The 21212-nt window shown below is 46.9% G+C and overlaps 1 protein-coding gene across 1 annotated transcript in view; it reads left to right on the forward strand.

The window, feature by feature from the left end:
- Positions 1-21212, forward strand: part of LOC121586073 (collagen alpha-1(XIV) chain-like) — a 235092-nt gene that overhangs the window by 160912 nt on the left and 52968 nt on the right. The window contains exons 33-35 of the mRNA XM_041902529.2: positions 557-666; positions 6774-6932; positions 10883-10960. Coding sequence (XP_041758463.2) covers positions 557-666; positions 6774-6932; positions 10883-10960 — 347 coding nt within the window. The remainder of the gene's footprint in view (positions 1-556; positions 667-6773; positions 6933-10882; positions 10961-21212) is intronic.

Below are 21212 nucleotides of genomic sequence, written 5' to 3' on the forward strand. Positions count from 1 at the left end.
CAGGGTTTGTTTCCAGCGCTGCAGGGTTAGTTTCCAGCACTGCAGGGTTTGTTTCCAGTGTTTCAGGGTTAGTTTCCAGCACTGCATGGTTAGTTTCCAGCACTGCAGGGTTAGTTTCCAGCACTGCAGGGTTTGTTTCCAGCGTTTCAGGGTTAGTTTCTGGGGCTGCAGGGTTAGTTTCCAGCGCTGCAGGGTTAGTTTCCAGCGCTTCAGGGTTAGTTTCCAGGGCTGCAGGGTTAGTTTCCAGGGCTGCAGGGTTAGTTTCCAGCACTGCAGGGTTAGTTTCCAGCGCTTCAGGGTTAGTTTCCAGGGCTGCAGGGTTAGTTTCCAGGGCTGCAGGGTTAGTTTCCAGCGCTGCAGGGTTAGTTTCCAGTGCTGCAGGGTTAGTTTCTAGGGCTGCAGGGTTAGTTTCTAGCTAGTGTGTGAGAGAGATATAGACTGAACACAGAGACCAGAGGACCAAGCCAGAGGACTCTGGGATGTGGGTTTGTGGGTTTGTGTAGAATGTACTGTCCCTAATTATCTCTCTGTCTATCTCTGTTTCTGTCTCTATCAGATGGTGGGAAGACTCTGACGTTCTTGAACCACGACTACAAGGGAGACTTCCAGACAGTCACATTTGAAGGGCCTGACATCAAGAAGATGTTCTATGGCAGTTTCCACAAGGTACGCAGCCTAGTTCTTCCCCTAGATCATCTATGGCCTCTGGTCAAAAGTAGTGCACTGTATAGGGACTAAGGTGCTATTTGGGACGCAGCCAAAATGTCAGACCCCTCCATCCGTATAATAAAGCCGGAAAATTGAGAATTTAGTAGAAGTCATGTCGAAAAATTATCCCAGAGAATGAATGGGGAAACAACCCACCCCCCTCCATCACAGTAGTCAAAGAGAGTTTGAGAAGCCGTCCATCAGACTCTCTTCTCCTAGGCTTTGTGTGCCTGGCTGTTTTGAGTGCATTCGAATGTATTCAGAGGCTGCCTGCAGTATATATCTGGTTGTAATGCTGTTCACCCAAGGACTTTATCCTCCCCACACACACACACACACACACACACACACATACGCACACACACACACACACACACACACAGAAATGGACATACACTTACACACATATGCACACATGCACGCGCAAGCATGCGTACACACACACACACGCACATACACACGGTCACGGTCTCCCCTCCGACTGGATGACAGTTGTATTGTGCAGCGACAGACATGTCCTGCTGGATTGCCCTCACTTTACTCCAGGTGTCTTCATATGGTAATCCCTACACCACCGTCTCACACAGAGGAACCCCTGTCATTATAGAGGAAAAGTGTACATGTGTTTCTGAATGGTGTTACTTCCGGTCAGCTTGGCTACAGTAATGTGACAGACTGAACTGTGATATCTATCTGAGGGTGATGTTTCATCCAGGCTACAGTAATGTGACAGACTGAACTGTGATATCTATCTGAGGGTGATGTTTCATCCAGGCTACAGTAATGTGACAGACTGAACTGTGATATCTATCTGAGGGTGATGTTTCATCCAGGCTACAGTAATGTGACAGACTGAACTGTGATATCTATCTGAGGGTGATGTTTCATCCAGGCTACAGTAATGTGACAGACTGAACTGTGATATCTATCTGAGGGTGATGTTTCATCCAGGCTACAGTAATGTGACAGACTGAACTGTGATATCTATCTGAGGGTGATGTTTCATCCAGGCTACAGTAATGTGACAGACTGAACTGTGATATCTATCTGAGGGTGATGTTTCATCCAGGCTACAGTAATGTGACAGACTGAACTGTGATATCTATCTGAGGGTGATGTTTCATCCAGGCTACAGTAATGTGACAGACTGAACTGTGATATCTATCTGAGGGTAATCTTTCATCCAGGCTACAGTAATGTGACAGACTGAACTGTGATATCTATCTGAGGGTGATGTTTCATCCAGGCTACAGTAATGTGACAGACTGAACTGTGATATCTATCTGAGGGTGATGTTTCATCCAGGCTACAGTAATGTGACAGACTGAACTGTGATATCTATCTGAGGTTGATGTTTCATCCCATGCAGGGATCAGTAGTAAAGAGTATTCTTATAGGGGAGGACATGCTGTCCTGTGTGTCTTTGACATTGTGAGATATTTTCTTTCTAGTTTTCTCTGTATGATGTGGATTACATTTCTAGTTTCTAGCTTCGTAGCATAAACATGCTTTGCTCTGTCTCCCAGTGTTTCTGAAGCAGAGGCATGGTCTATGTAATGTTTGATTTGGTAACTGGTATTAGGGACCACATTTCTCAGTCTGCTGCTGTGGCTGGTAAGGCAAGGCAGCCAGGGTCTTAGTGTTTATCTGCCTGCCTTGCCTCCATCTGAAATTCATTTACAGAATGTAAATCCACTGGCACAGAGAATTGCCATCCTGAATATTGCTGACCCCAGAAATAACGTCCTGAGTAGTTATGACAGCTTTTAAACAAATCTCTCTCTCTCTCTCTCTCTCTCTCTCTCTCTCTCTCTCTCTCTCTCTCTCTCTCTCTCTCTCTCTCTCTCTCTCTCTCTCTCTCTCTCTCTCTCTCCCTCTCTCTGGAGATGAGGCTATTATGGATTTCTGCAGATTTTACTTAAAGGGGTAATCAGAAATGTATTTCCCAGCCAAAGTGTTGCCAATTGTGCTATAAAGCTACAGTAAGTAACCCCTCTCAAATTCTGAGATGTAAGATATGGATGCAAGGGGCGGGGGGTATCATGGTAACAGCTAAAGTATTCCATATCCTCTTTACATGGCTAATGGGGAGAAGAGAGGAGAAGTAAGGAAAATGTGCTGATTCATAACTCTCTCCTTCATGCATTTCTCTCCTAGAACATTTGGTGTCAAGGTGGCAATGTTTAGAATACATTGAGATGGATTATGCTGATACACAGCTTTTAATACCAGCATACATTACAGTAAAGCATGGAGAGTTTACATCTCACATAGCTGAGGTATTATCCAGTAAAACTACCTGAAGCAGAATAATTTAAGCAATGGATGTTGAAATAAAACTTTGTAGACTACGCCACCATTGATGAATGGATGGGATTCTCATATTGGACTTTCTGTATTTAGTCTCTAAGACAAGAAGTCTAATTAAGGATATTGTTTCTACCACTCTGAAGTGATACCATACTAAAATAAGTCTAATTAAGGATATTGTTTCTACCACTCTGAAGTGATACCATACTAAAAGAAGTCTAATGAAGGATATTGTTTCTACCACTCTGAAGTGATACCATACTAAAAGAAGTCTAATGAAGGATATTGTTTCTACCACTCTGAAGTGATACCATACTGAAGAAGTCTAATGAAGGATATTGTTTCTACCACTCTGAAGTGATACCATACTGAAGAAGTCTAATGAAGGATATTGTTTCTACCACTCTGAAGTGATACCATACTGAAGAAGTCTAATGAAGAACATTGTTTCTACCACTCTGAAGTGATACCATACTGAAGAAGTCTAATGAAGGATATTGTTTCTACCACTCTGAAGTGATACCATACTGTACTCCATCGGTTTCCTGTATATTTTCTCTCTGAGTCATTGTCAGTCCCATACATTGGAGGAGGCTGTTTTGTAAGAAGATGCAAAATGCACTCTGCCTATCTGCTGTAATAGAAAAACCCATCAGTCCTCACACGGTTAGAAATCCAGAGCTGAAAAACAGGGATATCTTAAATGGAAAAAGCAAGCAAACAAATGAAGCGCTGCATATTGCAGTAGAGAGCAGCGAGGAGCGAGGAGGATGTCAGTGACACTCGCTGTTCGCATTAAAAACACAGCTAGCGCGCTGGATGAAATAGGCTAATACATCATGTTGGCACTCAAATTATAACACAATTGATCAGAGGGCCCATCTGACCCACAGGACTGAGTGTGTGTGTGTGTGTGTATGTTGGGCTACATGTGTGTCTCTCCTCTCTCTCCTTTCCTCTATACTTCTAATCCTCCTCTCTTCACCGTCCCCTCCATCCCTGTCCTCCTCTCTTCACCGTCCCCTCCGTCCCCGTCCTCCTCTCTTCACCGTCCCCTCCGTCCCCGTCCTCCTCTCTTCACCGTCCCCTCCGTCCCCGTCCTCCTCTCTTCACCGTCCCCTCTGTCCCCGTCAACCTCTCTTCACCGTCCCCTCCGTCCCCGTCCTCCTCTCTTCACCGTCCCCTCCGTCCCCGTCCTCCTCTCTTCACCGTCCCCTCCGTCCCCGTCCTCCTTTCTTCACCGTCCCCTCCATCCCTGTCCTCCTCTCTTCACCGTCCCCTCCGTCCCCGTCCTCCTTTCTTCACCGTCCCCTCCGTCCCCGTCCTCCTCTCTTCACCGTCCCCTCCGTCCCCGTCCTCCTCTCTTCACCGTCCCCTCCGTCCCCGTCCTCCTTTCTTCACCGTCCCCTCCATCCCCGTCCTCCTCTCTTCACCGTCCCCTCCGTCCCCGTCCTCCTCTCTTCACCGTCCCCTCCGTCCCCGTCCTCCTCTCTTCACCGTCCCCTCCGTCCCCGTCCTCCTTTCTTCACCGTCCCCTCCATCCCTGTCCTCCTCTCTTCACCGTCCCCTCCATCCCCGTCCTCCTCTCTTCACCGTCCCCTCCATCCCCGTCCTCCTCTCTTCACCGTCCCCTCCATCCCTGTCCTCCTCTCTTCACCGTCCCCTCCATCCCCGTCCTCCTCTCTTCACCGTCCCCTCCGTCCCCGTCCTCCTCTCTTCACCGTCCCCTCTGTCCCTGTCCTCCTCCTTTCACCGTCCCCTCCGTCCCCGTCCTGAATATCATCATCAAGGCCATGGGGTTCATCCCTTAAACTACCATCCCTATTCATAGCCACTCTCAGACAGACAGACACATCCACAGCAGAGATACTGTCCCCATGACATTGGTCAGACTATGAATAAACACTGTTCGATTAATGGCCTTTGTCCCAAATGGCACCCTGTTCCCTATATAGTGCACTACTTTTGACCAGAGCCTCATTAGCCTCATCGACTCTGGTCAAAAGTAGTGCACTATATAGGGAATAGGATGCAGCCCAGGCCTTGTGGATACAGTGTTAGTTGGTAGACTGTTGAACTTCTCTTGTTCAGGCAAAACATTTGTTGTTCAGGCAATTGTTGGTTCAAAAAATGGTTCTCTCTCTTGCAATTGTCTGTAGCTGAAAAGGAGGCTGATATGCTGTCCGTGTGTTGGGTTAAGTATATCTCTAAACCCACAACAGTAGTCCTGGGCAGTGTCCCAAATGGCACCCTATTCCCTATATAGTGTAATGGGCTCTGGTCAAAAGTAATGCACTATATAGGGAATAGGGTGAGATTTGGGACTGAACCTTGGATCCAACCACATAACACAGGCAGGCAGGCAGCTAGGCTTTGACACGCTCTGACATATAGAAACACAATCATACCCAGTGAACTGGAGAAAATAGGTTCACTCCCAAGAACCCATTAAAACGACCATACAGAGTATTACAGACGTCACAGACCGGCCAAATGGATTCTGTTTCTGACGCACAAATATGAACTCTGTCTAACTTCAGATTAGCCTCATCTTGTTATTGTGGGGCTGAGACGTACTTTTCTCTGGTAACGTTATGTTTGTATCTCAAATTGCACCCTATTGGGCTCTGGTCAAAAGTAGTACCCTATGTAGGGAATAGGGTACCATTTGGGACGCGGCCATTATGATTACGGTTGTAACTCAGCTTTGTATCCCAGAACAGCAGAGGAGCCTGTCTGGGAAACCTGTGATTTATTGTGAATCGCTACAATACATTGTGACAAGGAGAAAGTTGATAGGTGCGCATGACAGGTAAATCTTGCAGTCATGTACGCAATATTTATTGAGAAACAATTTCTTGAACATTGTTTCGAGGTGATTCAACCCCGAGATTTCACTCAAAATGGGCATTACACCTGTGTTGTTTATTACGGACAACAGTTCTCATGGGTTGGCCCTGCTCACAACCAATGGATAGGGTTGTGACTAGATGGAGTACAGCTACGGACGGGTTTACCATTGAACTACCGCCAGAGTTTGGACTTGGACTTTGACGCCAGAGAATGAGTCAGAGTTGGATTCGTTTTACATCAGATAATTGTACACTTTCAGTTAATAAAACTGACTGTTGTTTATTTTGATGAAAGTGCTGATGACTTGATAGGTCTACTATATTGTCCACTCACTGACTGTTAGGAGACAGCATTTACTCTCTGGATGATAGTTATACCATATCTGGCAAAGCACCACATGCAAGGACCTGTTATAGGGCCTTATACAGTATGCATGCTTGACATTTGCTTATAGATGATTTATGAAGCATCAATGTAGGCTTTGTCTAGAATATACTTTATTTAAAGTGTGTCTGTTAATGCTGTGGTTTGTTTCAGTACATTTTAAAACATGGTGTTCCATTTCCTCTCCCCACAGACTGATAATGCTGTGGTTTGTTTCAGTACGTTTAAAACATGGTGTTCCATCTCCTCTCCCCACAGACTGATAATAATGTGGTTTGTTTCAGTACGTTTAAAACATGGTGTTCCATCTCCTCTCCCCACAGACTGATAATACTGTGGTTTGTTTCAGTACGTTTAAAACATGGTGTTCCATCTCCTCTCCCCACAGACTGATAATGCTGTGGTTTGTTTCAGTACGTTTAAAACATGGTGTTCCATCTCCTCTCCCCACAGACTGATAATAATGTGGTTTGTTTCAGTACGTTTAAAACATGGTGTTCCATCTCCTCTCCCCACAGCTCCACATGACGGTCAGTAAGACCACAGCCAGAGTGGTGATTGACTGTAAGGTAGTGGAAGAAAAGCCCATCAACGCGGCTGGCAACATCAGTATAGACGGAGTGGAGGTACTGGGACGCATGGTACGATCCAGGGGGAAGAGGGACAACTCAGCTCCGGTAAGAATGATGGAGGAAACTACCACACATTGTGTCACCATTAAACAGCCTGTTGAGCAGACAGTCACCATTAAACAGCCTGTTGAGCAGGAAGGACAGACAGGAACAACAACACCCTACATCCTCTATAATACCACAACAACACCCTACAGCCTCTATAATACCACAACAACACCCTACAGCCTCTATAATACCACAACAACACCCTACAAACTCTATAATACCACAACAACACCCTACAGCCTCTATAATACCACAACAACACCCTACAGCCTCTATAATACCGCATCAACACCCTACAGCCTCTATAATACCACAACAACACCCTACAGCCTCTATAATACCGCATCAACACCCTACAGCCTCTATAATACCACAACAACACCCTACAGCCTCTATAATACCGCATCAACACCCTACAGCCTCTATAATACCACAACAACACCCTACAACCTCTATAATACCACAACAACACCCTACAGCCTCTATAATACCACAACAACACCCTACAGCCTCTATAATACCGCATCAACACCCTACAGCCTCTATAATACCACAACAACACCCTACAGCCTCTATAATACCGCATCAACACCCTACAGCCTCTATAATACCACAACAACACCCTACAGCCTCTATAATACCGCATCAACACCCTACAGCCTCTATAATACCACAACAACACCCTACAGCCTCTATAATACCGCATCAACACCCTACAGCCTCTATAATACCACAACAACACCCTACAGCCTCTATAATACCACATCAACACCCTACTGTCACGAGCTGATGTGGATGTGGTGTTGGAGTCAGGCGCAGGACACAGAAGCTTAGTCAAACCGACTTTACTTGTCAAACACAACAATACAAAATAACGGGCCTCAAAACAACGGAGGCGAGCGATTACGCAGACAGTGCGTCAATACACTAAATACAAGAGAGCAATAACAAATCACCAACGGACAGGCGGACAACAACACACAACTGCAAACAAAACCAAAGGAAACTTATAGGTGACATAATCAATACATAAGACGAAACAGGTGCACCAACAAGACAAAACCAAACAAACATAGAGGACATCAAGCGGTAGTAGCTAGTACTCCGGGGACGACGAACGCCGAAGCCTGCCCGAACAAGGAGGAGGAGCTGTCTCGGCGGAATTCGTGACACCTACAGCCTCTATAATACCACAACAACACCCTACAGACTATATAGTCCCACAACAACACTCTACAGCCTCTATAATACCACAACAACACCCTATAGCCTCTATAATACCACAACAACACCCTACAAACTCTATAATACCACAACAACACCCTACAACCTCTATAATACCACAACAACACCCTACAGCCTCTATAATACCACAACAACACCCTACAGCCTCTATAATACCACATCAACACCCTACAGCCTCTATAATACCACAACAACACCCTACAGCCTCTATAATACCACAACAACACCCTACAACCTCTACAGTACAACAACACCCTACAGCCTCTATAATACCACAACAACACCCTACAGTCTCTATAGTACCACAACAACACCCTACAGCCTCTATAATACCACAACAACACCCTACAGTCTCTATAATACCACAACAACACCCTACAGCCTCTATAGTACCACAACAACACCCTACAACCTCTACAGTACCACAACAACACCCTACAACCTCTATAATACCACAACAACACCCTACAACCTCTATATAATACCACAACAACACCCTACAACCTCTATAATTCCACAACAACACCCTACAGCATCTATAGTACCACAACAACACCCTACAGCCTCTATAATACCACAACAACACCCTACAGTCTCTATAATACCACAACAACACCCTACAGCCTCTATAGTACCACAACAACACCCTACAACCTCTACAGTACCACAACAACACCCTACAGTCTCTATAGTCCCACAACAACACCCTACACCACAACACCCTACATATTCTATAATACCACAACAACACCCTACAGCCTCTATAATACCACAACACCTTACAGCCTCTATAGTCCCACAACAACACCCTACAGCCTCTATAATACCACAACAACACCCTACAGCCTCCAGCCTATATAATACCACAACAACACCCTACAGTCTATATAGTCCCATAACAACACCCTACAGCCTCTATATAATACCAGAACAACACAGTCCTGGTCCTCCTCACTGGGATCACTGTGACCCAAGATGTCAGAACAGGAAATAAGTTGAGGAGCAGTCTTTGTTGGATGCATAATAGTTATGTGATGATTTCTGTGCACCTCTGAGGGTACATGAATGGACTGCTTTGCAACTATGTGAGAATGTATTATTATTTTATTATTTCTGGAGATTGTCTGATGGAAAGAAAGTGCTTTGTACAGCATTTTGGGAGAATTGGTGGAAAGTAAAAATGTCCCCCTAGATGTTTTTCCATTAATTCTCAGTTTATTGTACTTTAAAGTGGTGAGGCTTTGATATTTCCTCAGCAATTTTACTTGATGGTTGACACATCAATAATCTTATCAAGGTGTAATCTCATAATAAATACATGTAATTTATTTTAGCTTAGTGTTTAAAAGTGCTTCAAATGTCTCATCTCATGTCAATCCATTCCCACTGGGCACAGATGTCAATTCAACGTCTATTCCCCGTTGGTTCAACGTCATTTCAATGTTGATTCAACCAGTGTGTGCCCAGTGGGTTGTGTGTATGTACGTTTAGGTCATTCAGTTCAAACAGCCTGTTGAGCAGACAGAGTCACCATTAAACAGCCTGTTGAGCAGACAGAGTCACCATTAAACAGCCTGTTGAGCAGACAGTCACCATTAAACAGCCTGTTGAGCAGACAGAGTCACCATTAAACAGCCTGTTGAGCAGACAGTCACCATTAAACAGCCTGTTGAGCAGACAGAGAGTCACCATTAAACAGCCTGTTGAGCAGACAGTCACCATTAAACAGCCTGTTGAGCAGACAGAGTCACCATTAAACAGCCTGTTGAGCAGACAGTCACCATTAAACAGCCCGTTGAGCAGACAGAGTCACCATTAAACAGCCTGTTGAGCAGACAGTCACCATTAAACAGCCTGTTGAGCAGACAGAGAGTCACCACTAAACAGCCTGTTGAGCAGACAGAGTCACCATTAATCAGCCTGTTGAGCAGACAGAGAGTCACCATTAAACAGCCGGTTGAGCAGACAGTCACCATTAAACAGCCTGTTGAGCAGACAGAGAGTCACCATTAAACAGCCTGTTGAGCAGACAGAGAGTCACCATTAAACAGCCTGTTGAGCAGACAGAGAGTCACCATTAAACAGCCTGTTGAGCAGACAGAGAGTCACCATTAAACAGCCTGTTGAGCAGACAGTCACCATTAAACAGCCTGTTGAGCAGACAGTCACCATTAAACAGCCTGTTGAGCAGACAGAGTCACCATTAAACAGCCTGTTGAGCAGACAGTCACCATTAAACAGCCTGTTGAGCAGACAGTCACCATTAAACAGCCTGTTGAGCAGACAGAGTCATCATCATACGTCAGAACCACTATTTGTATATTTCTCTGAAGCATGTAGAACACGGTGTAGAACACGATGTAGAACACGGTTTAGACACGGTGTAGATGAGTACCGTAAGTGTGTTGCAATATCATGCCAATAACCCTTTCTCTGTGTGTTTGTTCTCTGTGTGGCTGTTCTCTGTGTGGCTGTTCTCTGTGTGGCTGTTCTCTGTGTGTTTGTTCTCTGTGTGGCTGTTCTCTGTGTGGCTGTTCTCTGTGTGTTTGTTCTCTGTGTGGCTGTTCTCTGTGTGGCTGTTCTCTGTGTGGCTGTTCTCTGTGTGTTTGTTCTCTGTGTGGCTGTTCTCTGTGTGGCTGTTCTCTGTGTGGCTGTTCTCTGTGTGGCTGTTCTCTGTGTGGCTGTTCTCTGTGTGTGCATAGTTCCAGATCCAGATGTTTGACATTATCTGCAGTACGTCCTGGGCCAGTCGAGACAAGTGCTGTGAGCTCCCTGGACTGGTAAGAACAACTGCCTTTTAACCAACCATTCAACCTTTCAACCAACCTACAGACCAACAATCAACAGACCATAGTGAAGATGGCGGACTGAGCACAGCAGTGCAGATCGCCTCAGGATAAAAATGTAATATTCAATATCTGTTAGACTAAATATTAGCACTTCACATACTCGTGGGTAACAACATTCAATCTGGATAACAACACAAAACAAATCATAAGGCTAGAGAAATGTATCGACAAATATTACGAAAACAAGCAACACCCAAACATGACGGAGAGTAAACAAGGAGAACCAATCTCCAAAAGAAAACGTGACTCCTCGACGGACATAGACGATATATGCTTTTCACCACCGGGAATGGTAAGGGTGGAAAACTATCTGTTAAAATCGATAAATGACAAACTGGGCATACTTGAATTAGCCAGTAAAGGAGTTGAAGGCGAGCCTCGAGATGAGAGACGATTAAGCTGCGACAATGGAGAAAGAAACCAACAAGCTAAAAGGGACAGTCAATAAGATGGAAACGGACCTTAACGAACTTAAAAAGGAGAACATCTTAGAGAGAGAAGCCTTACTTGACATCCAACATCTGGTACTTACTGGTATCTAAGAAAAATAAGGAGAAGTTCCTGAAAGTGTGGTGAAGGAATTATTTCTTACAGTGCTTCAGATCCCACGCGAAGCTGTCGACAAAATTCAAATCGAACGTGTACAACGTTTCGGACAGAGAGGACAGAGATATGAGCCCCCAATCGTTGCCAAATTAGATTTCTTTAAAGATAAAATAATGGTTAAAAGCCTGGGTAAAAGACTCGCTGGCACAAAAATAGGCAAGAATGATCAGTTCCCGAAGGAAATTGCAGAACGGCGCAAAGTTCTGTACCCAATCTTCAAGGAGAATAGATTAAAAGGGAAACGTGTAGCTCTCGTAGTCGATAAACTACATATTGATAACCAAATGTTCCGAGACACAAAGACTACTCCATGGCCATTCTAAATATTACAAAGTTCCCATAGAGGAGCCGAATAATGGAACACCCAATACTAGCCATGGTAGGGATTGTAATTTAAAAAAAAAATATATAGAATGCAATAAAATACAACAATTGTTAAAAAAATAAACTACAACTACACTATACCGTTCTATACCGTTAGTATTACACTTTCCGTTTATAGTATTTTATAAATTGATAAGACAGCATTAGAAGAAAGGATAATTAGCTAAATAATACATCTTCAAATATAAGGAACTGGAACACAAAAGTACTCAATCAACATGGTAGAGATAAAACACAACAAACAGAGGACATAGAAGACACAGTATGTGTATTTGTATTTATTATGGATCCCCATTAGTTCCTGCCAAGGCAGCAGCTACTCTTCCTGGGGTTTATTATGGATCCCCATTAGTTCCTGCCAAGGCAGCAGCTACTCTTCCTGGGGTTTATTATGGATCCCCATTAGTTCCTGCCAAGGCAGCAGCTACTCTTCCTGGGGTTTATTATGGATCCCCATTAGTTCCTGCCAAGGCAGCAGCTACTCTTCCTGGGGTTTATAATGGATCCCCGTTAGTTCCTGCCAAGGCAGCAGCTACTCTTCCTGGGGTTTATTATGGATCCCCGTTAGTTCCTGCCAAGGCAGCAGCTACTCTTCCTGGGGTTTATAATGGATCCCCGTTAGTTCCTGTCAAGGCAGCAGCTACTCTTCCTGGGGTTTACTATGGATCCCCATTAGTTCCTGCCAAGACAGCAGCTACTCTTCCTGGGGTTTATTATGGATCCCCATTAGTTCCTGCCAAGGCAGCAGCTACTCTTCCTGGGGTTTATTAAGGATCCCCATTAGTTCCTGCCAAGGCAGCAGCTACTCTTCCTGGGGTTTATTATGGATCCCCATTAGTTCCTGCCAAGGCAGCAGCTACTCTTCCTGGGGTTTATTATGGATCCCCATTAGTTCATGCCAAGGCAGCAGCTACTCTTTCTGGGGTTTATTATGGATCCCCATTAGTTCCTGCCAAGGCAGCAGCTACTCTTCCTGGGGTTTATTAAGGATCCCCATTAGTTCCTGCCAAGGCAGCAACTACTCTTCCTGGGGTTTATTATGGATCCCCGTTTGTTCCTGCCAAGGCAGCAGCTACTCTTCCTGGGGTTTATAATGGATCCCTGTTAGTTCCTGTCAAGGCAGCAGCTACTCTTCCTGGGGTTTACTATGGATCCCCATTAGTTCCTGCCAAGACAGCAGCTACTCTTCCTGGGGTTTATTATGGATCCCCATTAGTTCCTGCCAAGGCAGCAGCTACTCTTCCTGGGGTTTATTATGGATCCCCATTAGTTCCTGCCAAGGCAGCAGCTACTCTTCCTGGGGTTTATAATGGATCCCCGTTAGTTCCTGCCAAGGCAGCAGCTACTCTTCCTGGGGTTTATTATGGATCCCCGTTAGTTCCTGCCAAGGCAGCAGCTACTCTTCCTGGGGTTTATAATGGATCCCCGTTAGTTCCTGTCAAGGCAGCAGCTACTCTTCCTGGGGTTTACTATGGATCCCCATTAGTTCCTGCCAAGACAGCAGCTACTCTTCCTGGGGTTTATTATGGATCCCCATTAGTTCCTGCCAAGGCAGCAGCTACTCTTCCTGGGGTTTATTAAGGATCCCCATTAGTTCCTGCCAAGGCAGCAGCTACTCTTCCTGGGGTTTATTATGGATCCCCATTAGTTCCTGCCAAGGCAGAAGCTACTCTTCCTGGGGTTTATTATGGATCCCCATTAGTTCCTGCCAAGGCAGCAGCTACTCTTCCTGGGGTTTATAATGGATCCCCGTTAGTTCCTGCCAAGGCAGCAGCTACTCTTCCTGGGGTTTATTATGGATCCCCGTTAGTTCCTGCCAAGGCAGCAGCTACTCTTCCTGGGGTTTATAATGGATCCCCGTTAGTTCCTGTCAAGGCAGCAGCTACTCTTCCTGGGGTTTACTATGGATCCCCATTAGTTCCTGCCAAGACAGCAGCTACTCTTCCTGGGGTTTATTATGGATCCCCATTAGTTCCTGCCAAGGCAGCAGCTACTCTTCCTGGGGTTTATTAAGGATCCCCATTAGTTCCTGCCAAGGCAGCAGCTACTCTTCCTGGGGGTTTATTATGGATCCCCGTTAGTTCCTGCCAAGGCAGCAGCTACTCTTCCTGGGGTTTATTATGGATCCCCATTAGTTCCTGCCAAGGCAGCAGCTACTCTTCCTGGGGTTTATTATGGATCCCCATTAGTTCATGCCAAGGCAGCAGCTACTCTTTCTGGGGTTTATTATGGATCCCCATTAGTTCCTGCCAAGGCAGCAGCTACTCTTCCTGGGGTTTATTAAGGATCCCCATTAGTTCCTGCCAAGGCAGCAACTACTCTTCCTGGGGTTTATTATGGATCCCCGTTTGTTCCTGCCAAGGCAGCAGCTACTCTTCCTGGGGTTTATAATGGATCCCTGTTAGTTCCTGTCAAGGCAGCAGCTACTCTTCCTGGGGTTTACTATGGATCCCCATTAGTTCCTGCCAAGACAGCAGCTACTCTTCCTGGGGTTTATTATGAATCCCCATTAGTTCCTGCCAAGGCAGCAGCTACTCTTCCTGGGTTCAGCAAAATTAAGGCAGTTCATACAATTTTAAAAACATTACAATACATTCACAGATTTCACAACACACTGTGTGCCCTCAGGCCCCTACTCCACCACTACCACATATCTACAGTACAAAATCTGTGTACACCCAAGGGCCAGCCGTGCTACCCTGTTCTGAGCCAATGTCACGATCGTCGAAGGAGGAGGACCAACGCGCAGCGTTATTTGCAAACATACTTACATATTAACTGATAACACGAACAAAACAACAAACGATAATGTGAAGTCCTTGGTTAACACACATAAACCAAACCGGAACAAGATCCCACAACCACTGTGGGAAAACTGGCTGCTTAAGTATGGTGCCCAATCAGAGACAACAAGCAACAGCTGATTCACGTTGCCTCTGATTGAGAACCACACCGGCCAACATAGAAACACAAATGACTAGAAAGAGAACATAGAACAAAACACATAGACTCTACACACCCTGGCTCAACATATTAGAGTCCCCAGAGCCAGGGTGTGACAGTACCCCCCAAAGGCGTGGACTGCGACCGCGCCAAACATAACCGAACAGGGGAGGGCTGGGTGGGCATTCCTCCTCGGAGGCGGGTCCGGCTCCGGGCATGACCACCACCCCTCAACTATCCCCCCGTAGCGCCCCTGGTCCGGTCTGGCCCCGCTGGCTGGAGCTGGACTGGACATCGGTGGAGTGGATTGCTTGGACTCCGATGTGGAGCAGCTGACTGGTACCTGACCAGGTACCGGTGACCCAGGCACGGGTTGTGCCGGGCTGACGATGCGCACCACAGGCTTGGTGCGGGGAGCAGGACTGGGCCGGACCGGGCTGACGATGTGCACCCCTGGCTTGGTGCGTGGAGCAGGAACGGGCTGGACCGGGCTGACGACGCGCACCCCTGGCTTGGTGCGTGGAGCAGGAACGGGCCGGACCGGGCTGACGATGCGCACCCCTGGCTTGGTGCGGGGAGCAGGAACAGGCCGGACCGGGCTGACGACGCGCACCATTGGCTTGGTGCGGGGAGCAGGAACAGGCCGGACCGGGCTGACGACGCGCACCCCTGGCTTGGTGCGTGGAGCTGGAACAGGCCGGGCCGGCGACGCGCACCGTAGGCTTGGTGCGAGGGGCAGGAACAGGCCGGGCCGGGCTGGCGACGCGCACCGTAGGCTTGGTGCGAGGGGCAGGAACTGGCCGGGCCGGGCTGGCGACGCGCACCGTAGGCTTGGTGCGAGGGGCAGGAACAGGCCGGGCCGGGCTGGCGACGCGCACCGTAGGCTTGGTGCGAGTGGCAGGAACAGGCCGGGCCGGGCTGGCGACGCACACCATAGGCTTGGTGCGAGGGACAGGAACAGGCCGGACCGGGCTGGCGACGCGCACCATTGGCTTGGTGCGGGGAGCAGGAACAGGCCGGACCGGGCTGGGAACACGCACTACTAACTTAGTGCGGGGAGCAGGAACAGGTCGGGCCGGACTGGGAACACGCACTACTAACTTAGTGCGGGGAGCAGGAACAGGTCGGGCCGGACTGGGAACACGCACTACTAACTTAGTGCGGGGAGCAGGAACGGGCCGGACCGGACTGGTGACACACACCACTTGCTTGGTGTGAGGAGCGGGACTGGGTTTCTTCATAACCCTCCGCTCCCTCAGCTGCCTACTCAGTTCCTCTCGCCTTGCCTCTACTCTCTCCTTCTCACTTCTAGCATCCAGTAGCTCCTCCCTCTGACCCACTAACTCCTGCTCTCTCCTTACCAATAGCCCCCTTAACCTGGTGGCCTCCTCTCCTAACCTCCCAATACGCCCTGTGGCTGCCTCCTGCTGCCCCGTCGCCCATGCCGTGTGCCCCCCCCTAAAAAATGTTTGGGGTTGCCTCTCGTCCATCCGACGACGACACTGTTGACGCCGTTGCTCCTCTCTCCGGCGCGCCTCCACCGTCTCCTCCCACGGACGGCGATCCATCCCGGCCTGGATTTCCTCCCAGGTCCAGGACCCCTGCCCGTCCAATATCTGCTCCCACGTCCAGGCTGTCTGCTCCTGGGCACGCTGCTTGGTCCTATATTGGTGGGATCTTCTGTCACGATCGTCGAAGGAGGAGGACCAACGCGCAGCGTTATTTGCAAACATACTTATATATTAACTGATAATACGAACAAAACAACAAACGATAACGTGAAGTCCTTGGTTAACACACATAAACCAAACCGGAACAAGATCCCACAACCACTGTGGGAAAACTGGCTGCTTAAGTATGGTTCCCAATCAGAGACAACAAGCAACAGCTGATTCACGTTGCCTCTGATTGAGAACCACACCGGCCAACATAGAAACACAAATGACTAGAAAGAGAACATAGAAAACACATAGACTCTACACACCCTGGCTCAACATATTAGAGTCCCCAGAGCCAGGGTGTGACAGCCAATTGCAATTTTCCTAACTCCTTTTTTGTGGCACTTGACCACACGACTGAACAGTAGTCTAGGTGCGACAAAACTAGGGCCTGTAGGACATGCCTTGTTGATAGTGTTGTTGTGGGTATGTGCGAATGTATTGTGATGGAAGGTGGGGTGTGTGTTTTTTTGTTTGGAAAAGTGTGTAGTTATGTGAGTGAAAAAGGAAAACGGTTGCAAATCCCAGAGCCCATGTGTGTCTGTGAGCAGGGGTTGTGAGAGAGAGCTTTCAATTTTGTGCAGAAATGGGATATACATTTTAAAATAAATTATAAATATAGTTTATTTATTTATTGTCCTATCATGATGGAACGTTCCCCAACCCTATACCCTAGACACCCAACAGAGTGACCCGTACACTAAGGAGAAGTTCTGAAGGAGAAATTCTGAAATTTCCATCCCCAACTATAACATTTTCCGTCTAGATAGAACTGCCAAAGGGGGTGGAGTTGCAATCTACTGTAGAGATAGCCTGCAGAGCTCTATCATACTATCCAGGTCTGTGCCCAAACAGTTTGAGCTTCTACTTCTAAAAATCCACCTTTCCAGAAATAAGTCTCTCACTGTTGCCGCTTGCTACAGACCCCCCTCAGCCCCCAGCTGTGCCCTGGACACCATATGTGAATTGATTGCCCCCCATTTATCCTCAGAGTTTGTACTGCTTGGTGACCTAAATTAGGATATGCTTAATACCCCAGCCATCCTACAATCCAAGCTAGATGCCTTCAACCTCACGCAAATTATCAACGAACCTACCAGGTACAACCCTAAATCCGTAAACATGGGTACCCTCATAGATATCATCCTGACTAACATACCCTCTAAATACACCTCAGCTGTCTTCAACCAGGATCTCAGCGATCACTGCCTTATTGCCTGCGTCCGTAACGGGTCCGCGGTCAAACGACCACCCCTCATCACTGTCAAACGCTCCCTAAAACACTTTAGCGAGCAGGCCTTCCTAATTGACCTGGCCCAGGTATCCTGGATGGATATAGATCTCATTCCGTCAGTAGAGGATGCCTGGTTGTTCCTTAAAAGTAATTTCCTCTCAATCTTAAATAAACATGCCCCATTCAAAAAATACAGAACTAAGAACCGATATAGCCCCTGGTTCTCCTCAGACTTGACTGCCCTTGACCAGCACAAAAACATCCTGTGGCGTACAGCATTAGCATCAAATAGCCCCCGCGATATGCAACTTTTCAGGGAAGTTAGGAACCAATACACACAAGCAGTCAGGAAAGCAAAGGCTAACTTTTTCAAACAGACATTTGCATCCTGTAGCACTAACTCCAAAAAGTTTTGGGACACTGTAAAGTCCATGGAGAATAAGAGCACTTCCTCCCAGCTGCCCACTGCACTGAGGCTAGGAAACACTATCACCACCGATAAATCTACAATAATCGAGAATTTCAACAAGCATTTTGCTACAGCTGGCCATGCTTTCCATCTGGCTACCACTAACCCGGCCACCAACTCTGCACCCTCTGCTGCAACTTGCCCATGCCCCCCCGCTTCTCCTTCACACAAATTCAGACAGCTGATGTTTTGAAAGCGCTGCAAAATCTGGACCCCTACAAATCAGCTGGGCTAGACAATCTGGACCCTTTCTTTCTAAAACTAGCCGCCGAAATTGTCGCAACCCCTATTACTAGTCTGTTCAACCTCTCTTTCATAACGTCTGAGATCCCCAGAGATTGGAAAGCTGCCGCGGTCATCCCCCTCTTCAAAGGGGGTGACACTCTAGATCCAAACTGCTACAGACCTATATCCATCCTGCCCTGCCTTTCGAAAGTATTTGAAAGCCAAGTTAACAAACAGATCACCGACCATTTCGAACACCACCGTACCTTCTCCGCTATGCAATCCGGTTTCCGAGCTGGTCACGGGTGCACTTCAGCCACGCTCAAGGTCCTAAACGATATTATAACCGCTTTTGATAATAGACAGTACTGTGCAGCCGTCTTCATCGACCTGGCCAAGGCTTTCGACTCTGTCAACCACCGCATTCTTATTGGCAGACTAAATAGCCTTGGTTTCTCAAATGACTGCCTCGCCTGGTTCACCAACTACTTCTCAGATAGAGTTCAGTGTGTCAAATCGGAGGGCCTGTTGTCTGGACCTATGGCAGTCTCTATGGGGGTGCCACAGGGTTCAATTCTTGGGCCGACACTTTTCTCCGTGTATATCAATGATGTCGTTCTTGCTGCTGGTGACTCTCAGATCCACCTCTACGCAGACGACACCATTTTGTATACATCTGGCCCTTCATTGGACACTGTGTTAACAAACCTCCAAACGAGCTTCAATGCCATACAACAATCCTTCAGTAGCCTCCAACTGCTCTTAAACATTAGTAAAACTAAATGCATGCTTTTCAATCGAACGCTGCTGGCACCCGCCCACCCGACTAGAATCACCACTCTCGACGGGTCTGACCTAGAGTATGTGGACAACTACAAATACCTAGGTGTCTGGTTAGACTGTAAACTCAACTTCCAGACTCACATAAAGAATCTCCAATCCAAAGTTAAATCTAGAATCGGCTTCCTGTTTCGCAACAAAGCCTCCTTCACTCATGCTGCCAAACATGCCCTCGTAAAACTGACTATCCTACCGATCCTTGACTTCGGCGATGTCATTTACAAAATAGCCTCCAACACTCTACTCAGCAAATTGGATGTAGTCTATCACAGTGCCATCCGTTTTGTCTCCAAAGCCCCATACACTACCCACCACTGTGACCTGTACGCTCTTGTTGGCTGGTCCTCACTACATGTTCGTCGTCAAACCCACTGGCTCCAGGCCATCTATAAATCACTGCTAGGCAAATCCCGCCTTATCTTAGCTCATTGGTCACCATAGCAGCACCCACCCGTAGTCTGCGCTCCAGCAGGTATATCTCACTGGTCATTCCCAAAGCCAACACCTCCTTTGGCCGCCATTCCTTCCAGTTCTCTTCTGCCAATGACTGGAACGAATTGCAAAAATCTCTGAAGCTGGAGACTCTTATCTCCCTCACTAACTTTAAGCATCAGTTGTCAGAGCACCTTACCGATCACTGCACCTGTACACAGCCCATCTGAAATTAGCCCACCCAACTACCTCATCCCTATATTGTTATTTATTTTGCTCTTTTGCACCCCAGTATCTCTATTTGCACATAATCTCTTGCACATCTAGCATTCCAGTGTTAATACTATTGTAATTATTCTGCACTATAGCCTATTTATTGCCTTACCTCCATAACTTGCTACATTTGCACACACTGTATATATATTTTCTGTTGTATTTTTGACTTTATGTTTTTTACCCCATATGTAACTCTGTGTTGTTTTTATTGCACTGCTTTGCTTTATCTTGGCCAGGTCGCAGTTGTAAATGAGAACCTGTTCTCAACTGGCTTACCTGGTTAAATAAAGGTGAAATAAAAAAATAAAAAAAATAAAAAAAGTCCTTATCTGTTTTATGGGCCTACTGTAAGTAGCCTATACACAGCCAAATCAGAAAGATGAATGCGGTCAGAGACCCACTAGAGCAGCACCACCCCCTCAAGATTCTGAGCCTGCCTGGCAACAAAGCCAAGCACCCTGATGGGAGAGCATAATATACAAGGAAATTCTCAAAGCTGCTAATGAGAACCTTGACGACCTTGTACCTAGCCAGTGGGGATTCCGGTGGGGTAGTGGCAGTGCTGGCAACACTGGCTGCAGTAACCCATGGGGAGGGGGTCACACTCGGACAATCAGAGAGGGGGCATATTATTGTGGCCCTGGTGGCACAAAATAATCAAAGGTCTGACTGCACAGAGATGCTTGGACTAGGACTTGACAATGGGACTTGACAATGGTTAATGCCAGTTTTTGCTCAATTTTGCTCGCCTTCTCAAACAGCTGCAACTGTATATGCATTCGTAAATCAAGTCCTTTCTTGAGTTGGGCTCAGGGATGGAACAACTGTTGAGCATCTGAGCTTATGGTTGTTTGTGGGGAAAAGGGGTTGAGTGTGTATGTGTGTGTGTGTATGTATCCCACATATGTTGCTGGGAGGAATGATTTTAGGGACAATATAGGATGAATCACAATAATTGTTTGCTAAAATAATAATTGCTACAGGCCAAAAAATTGTTGACCTTGGAGATCTCATCCTGTGACCACACCTCGTTAGCTGCTTTACTCTGCTCAAAAC

Source organism: Coregonus clupeaformis, chromosome 17 (genome assembly GCF_020615455.1).
Source record: "Coregonus clupeaformis isolate EN_2021a chromosome 17, ASM2061545v1, whole genome shotgun sequence".
NCBI classification, from domain to species: domain Eukaryota; kingdom Metazoa; phylum Chordata; class Actinopteri; order Salmoniformes; family Salmonidae; genus Coregonus; species Coregonus clupeaformis.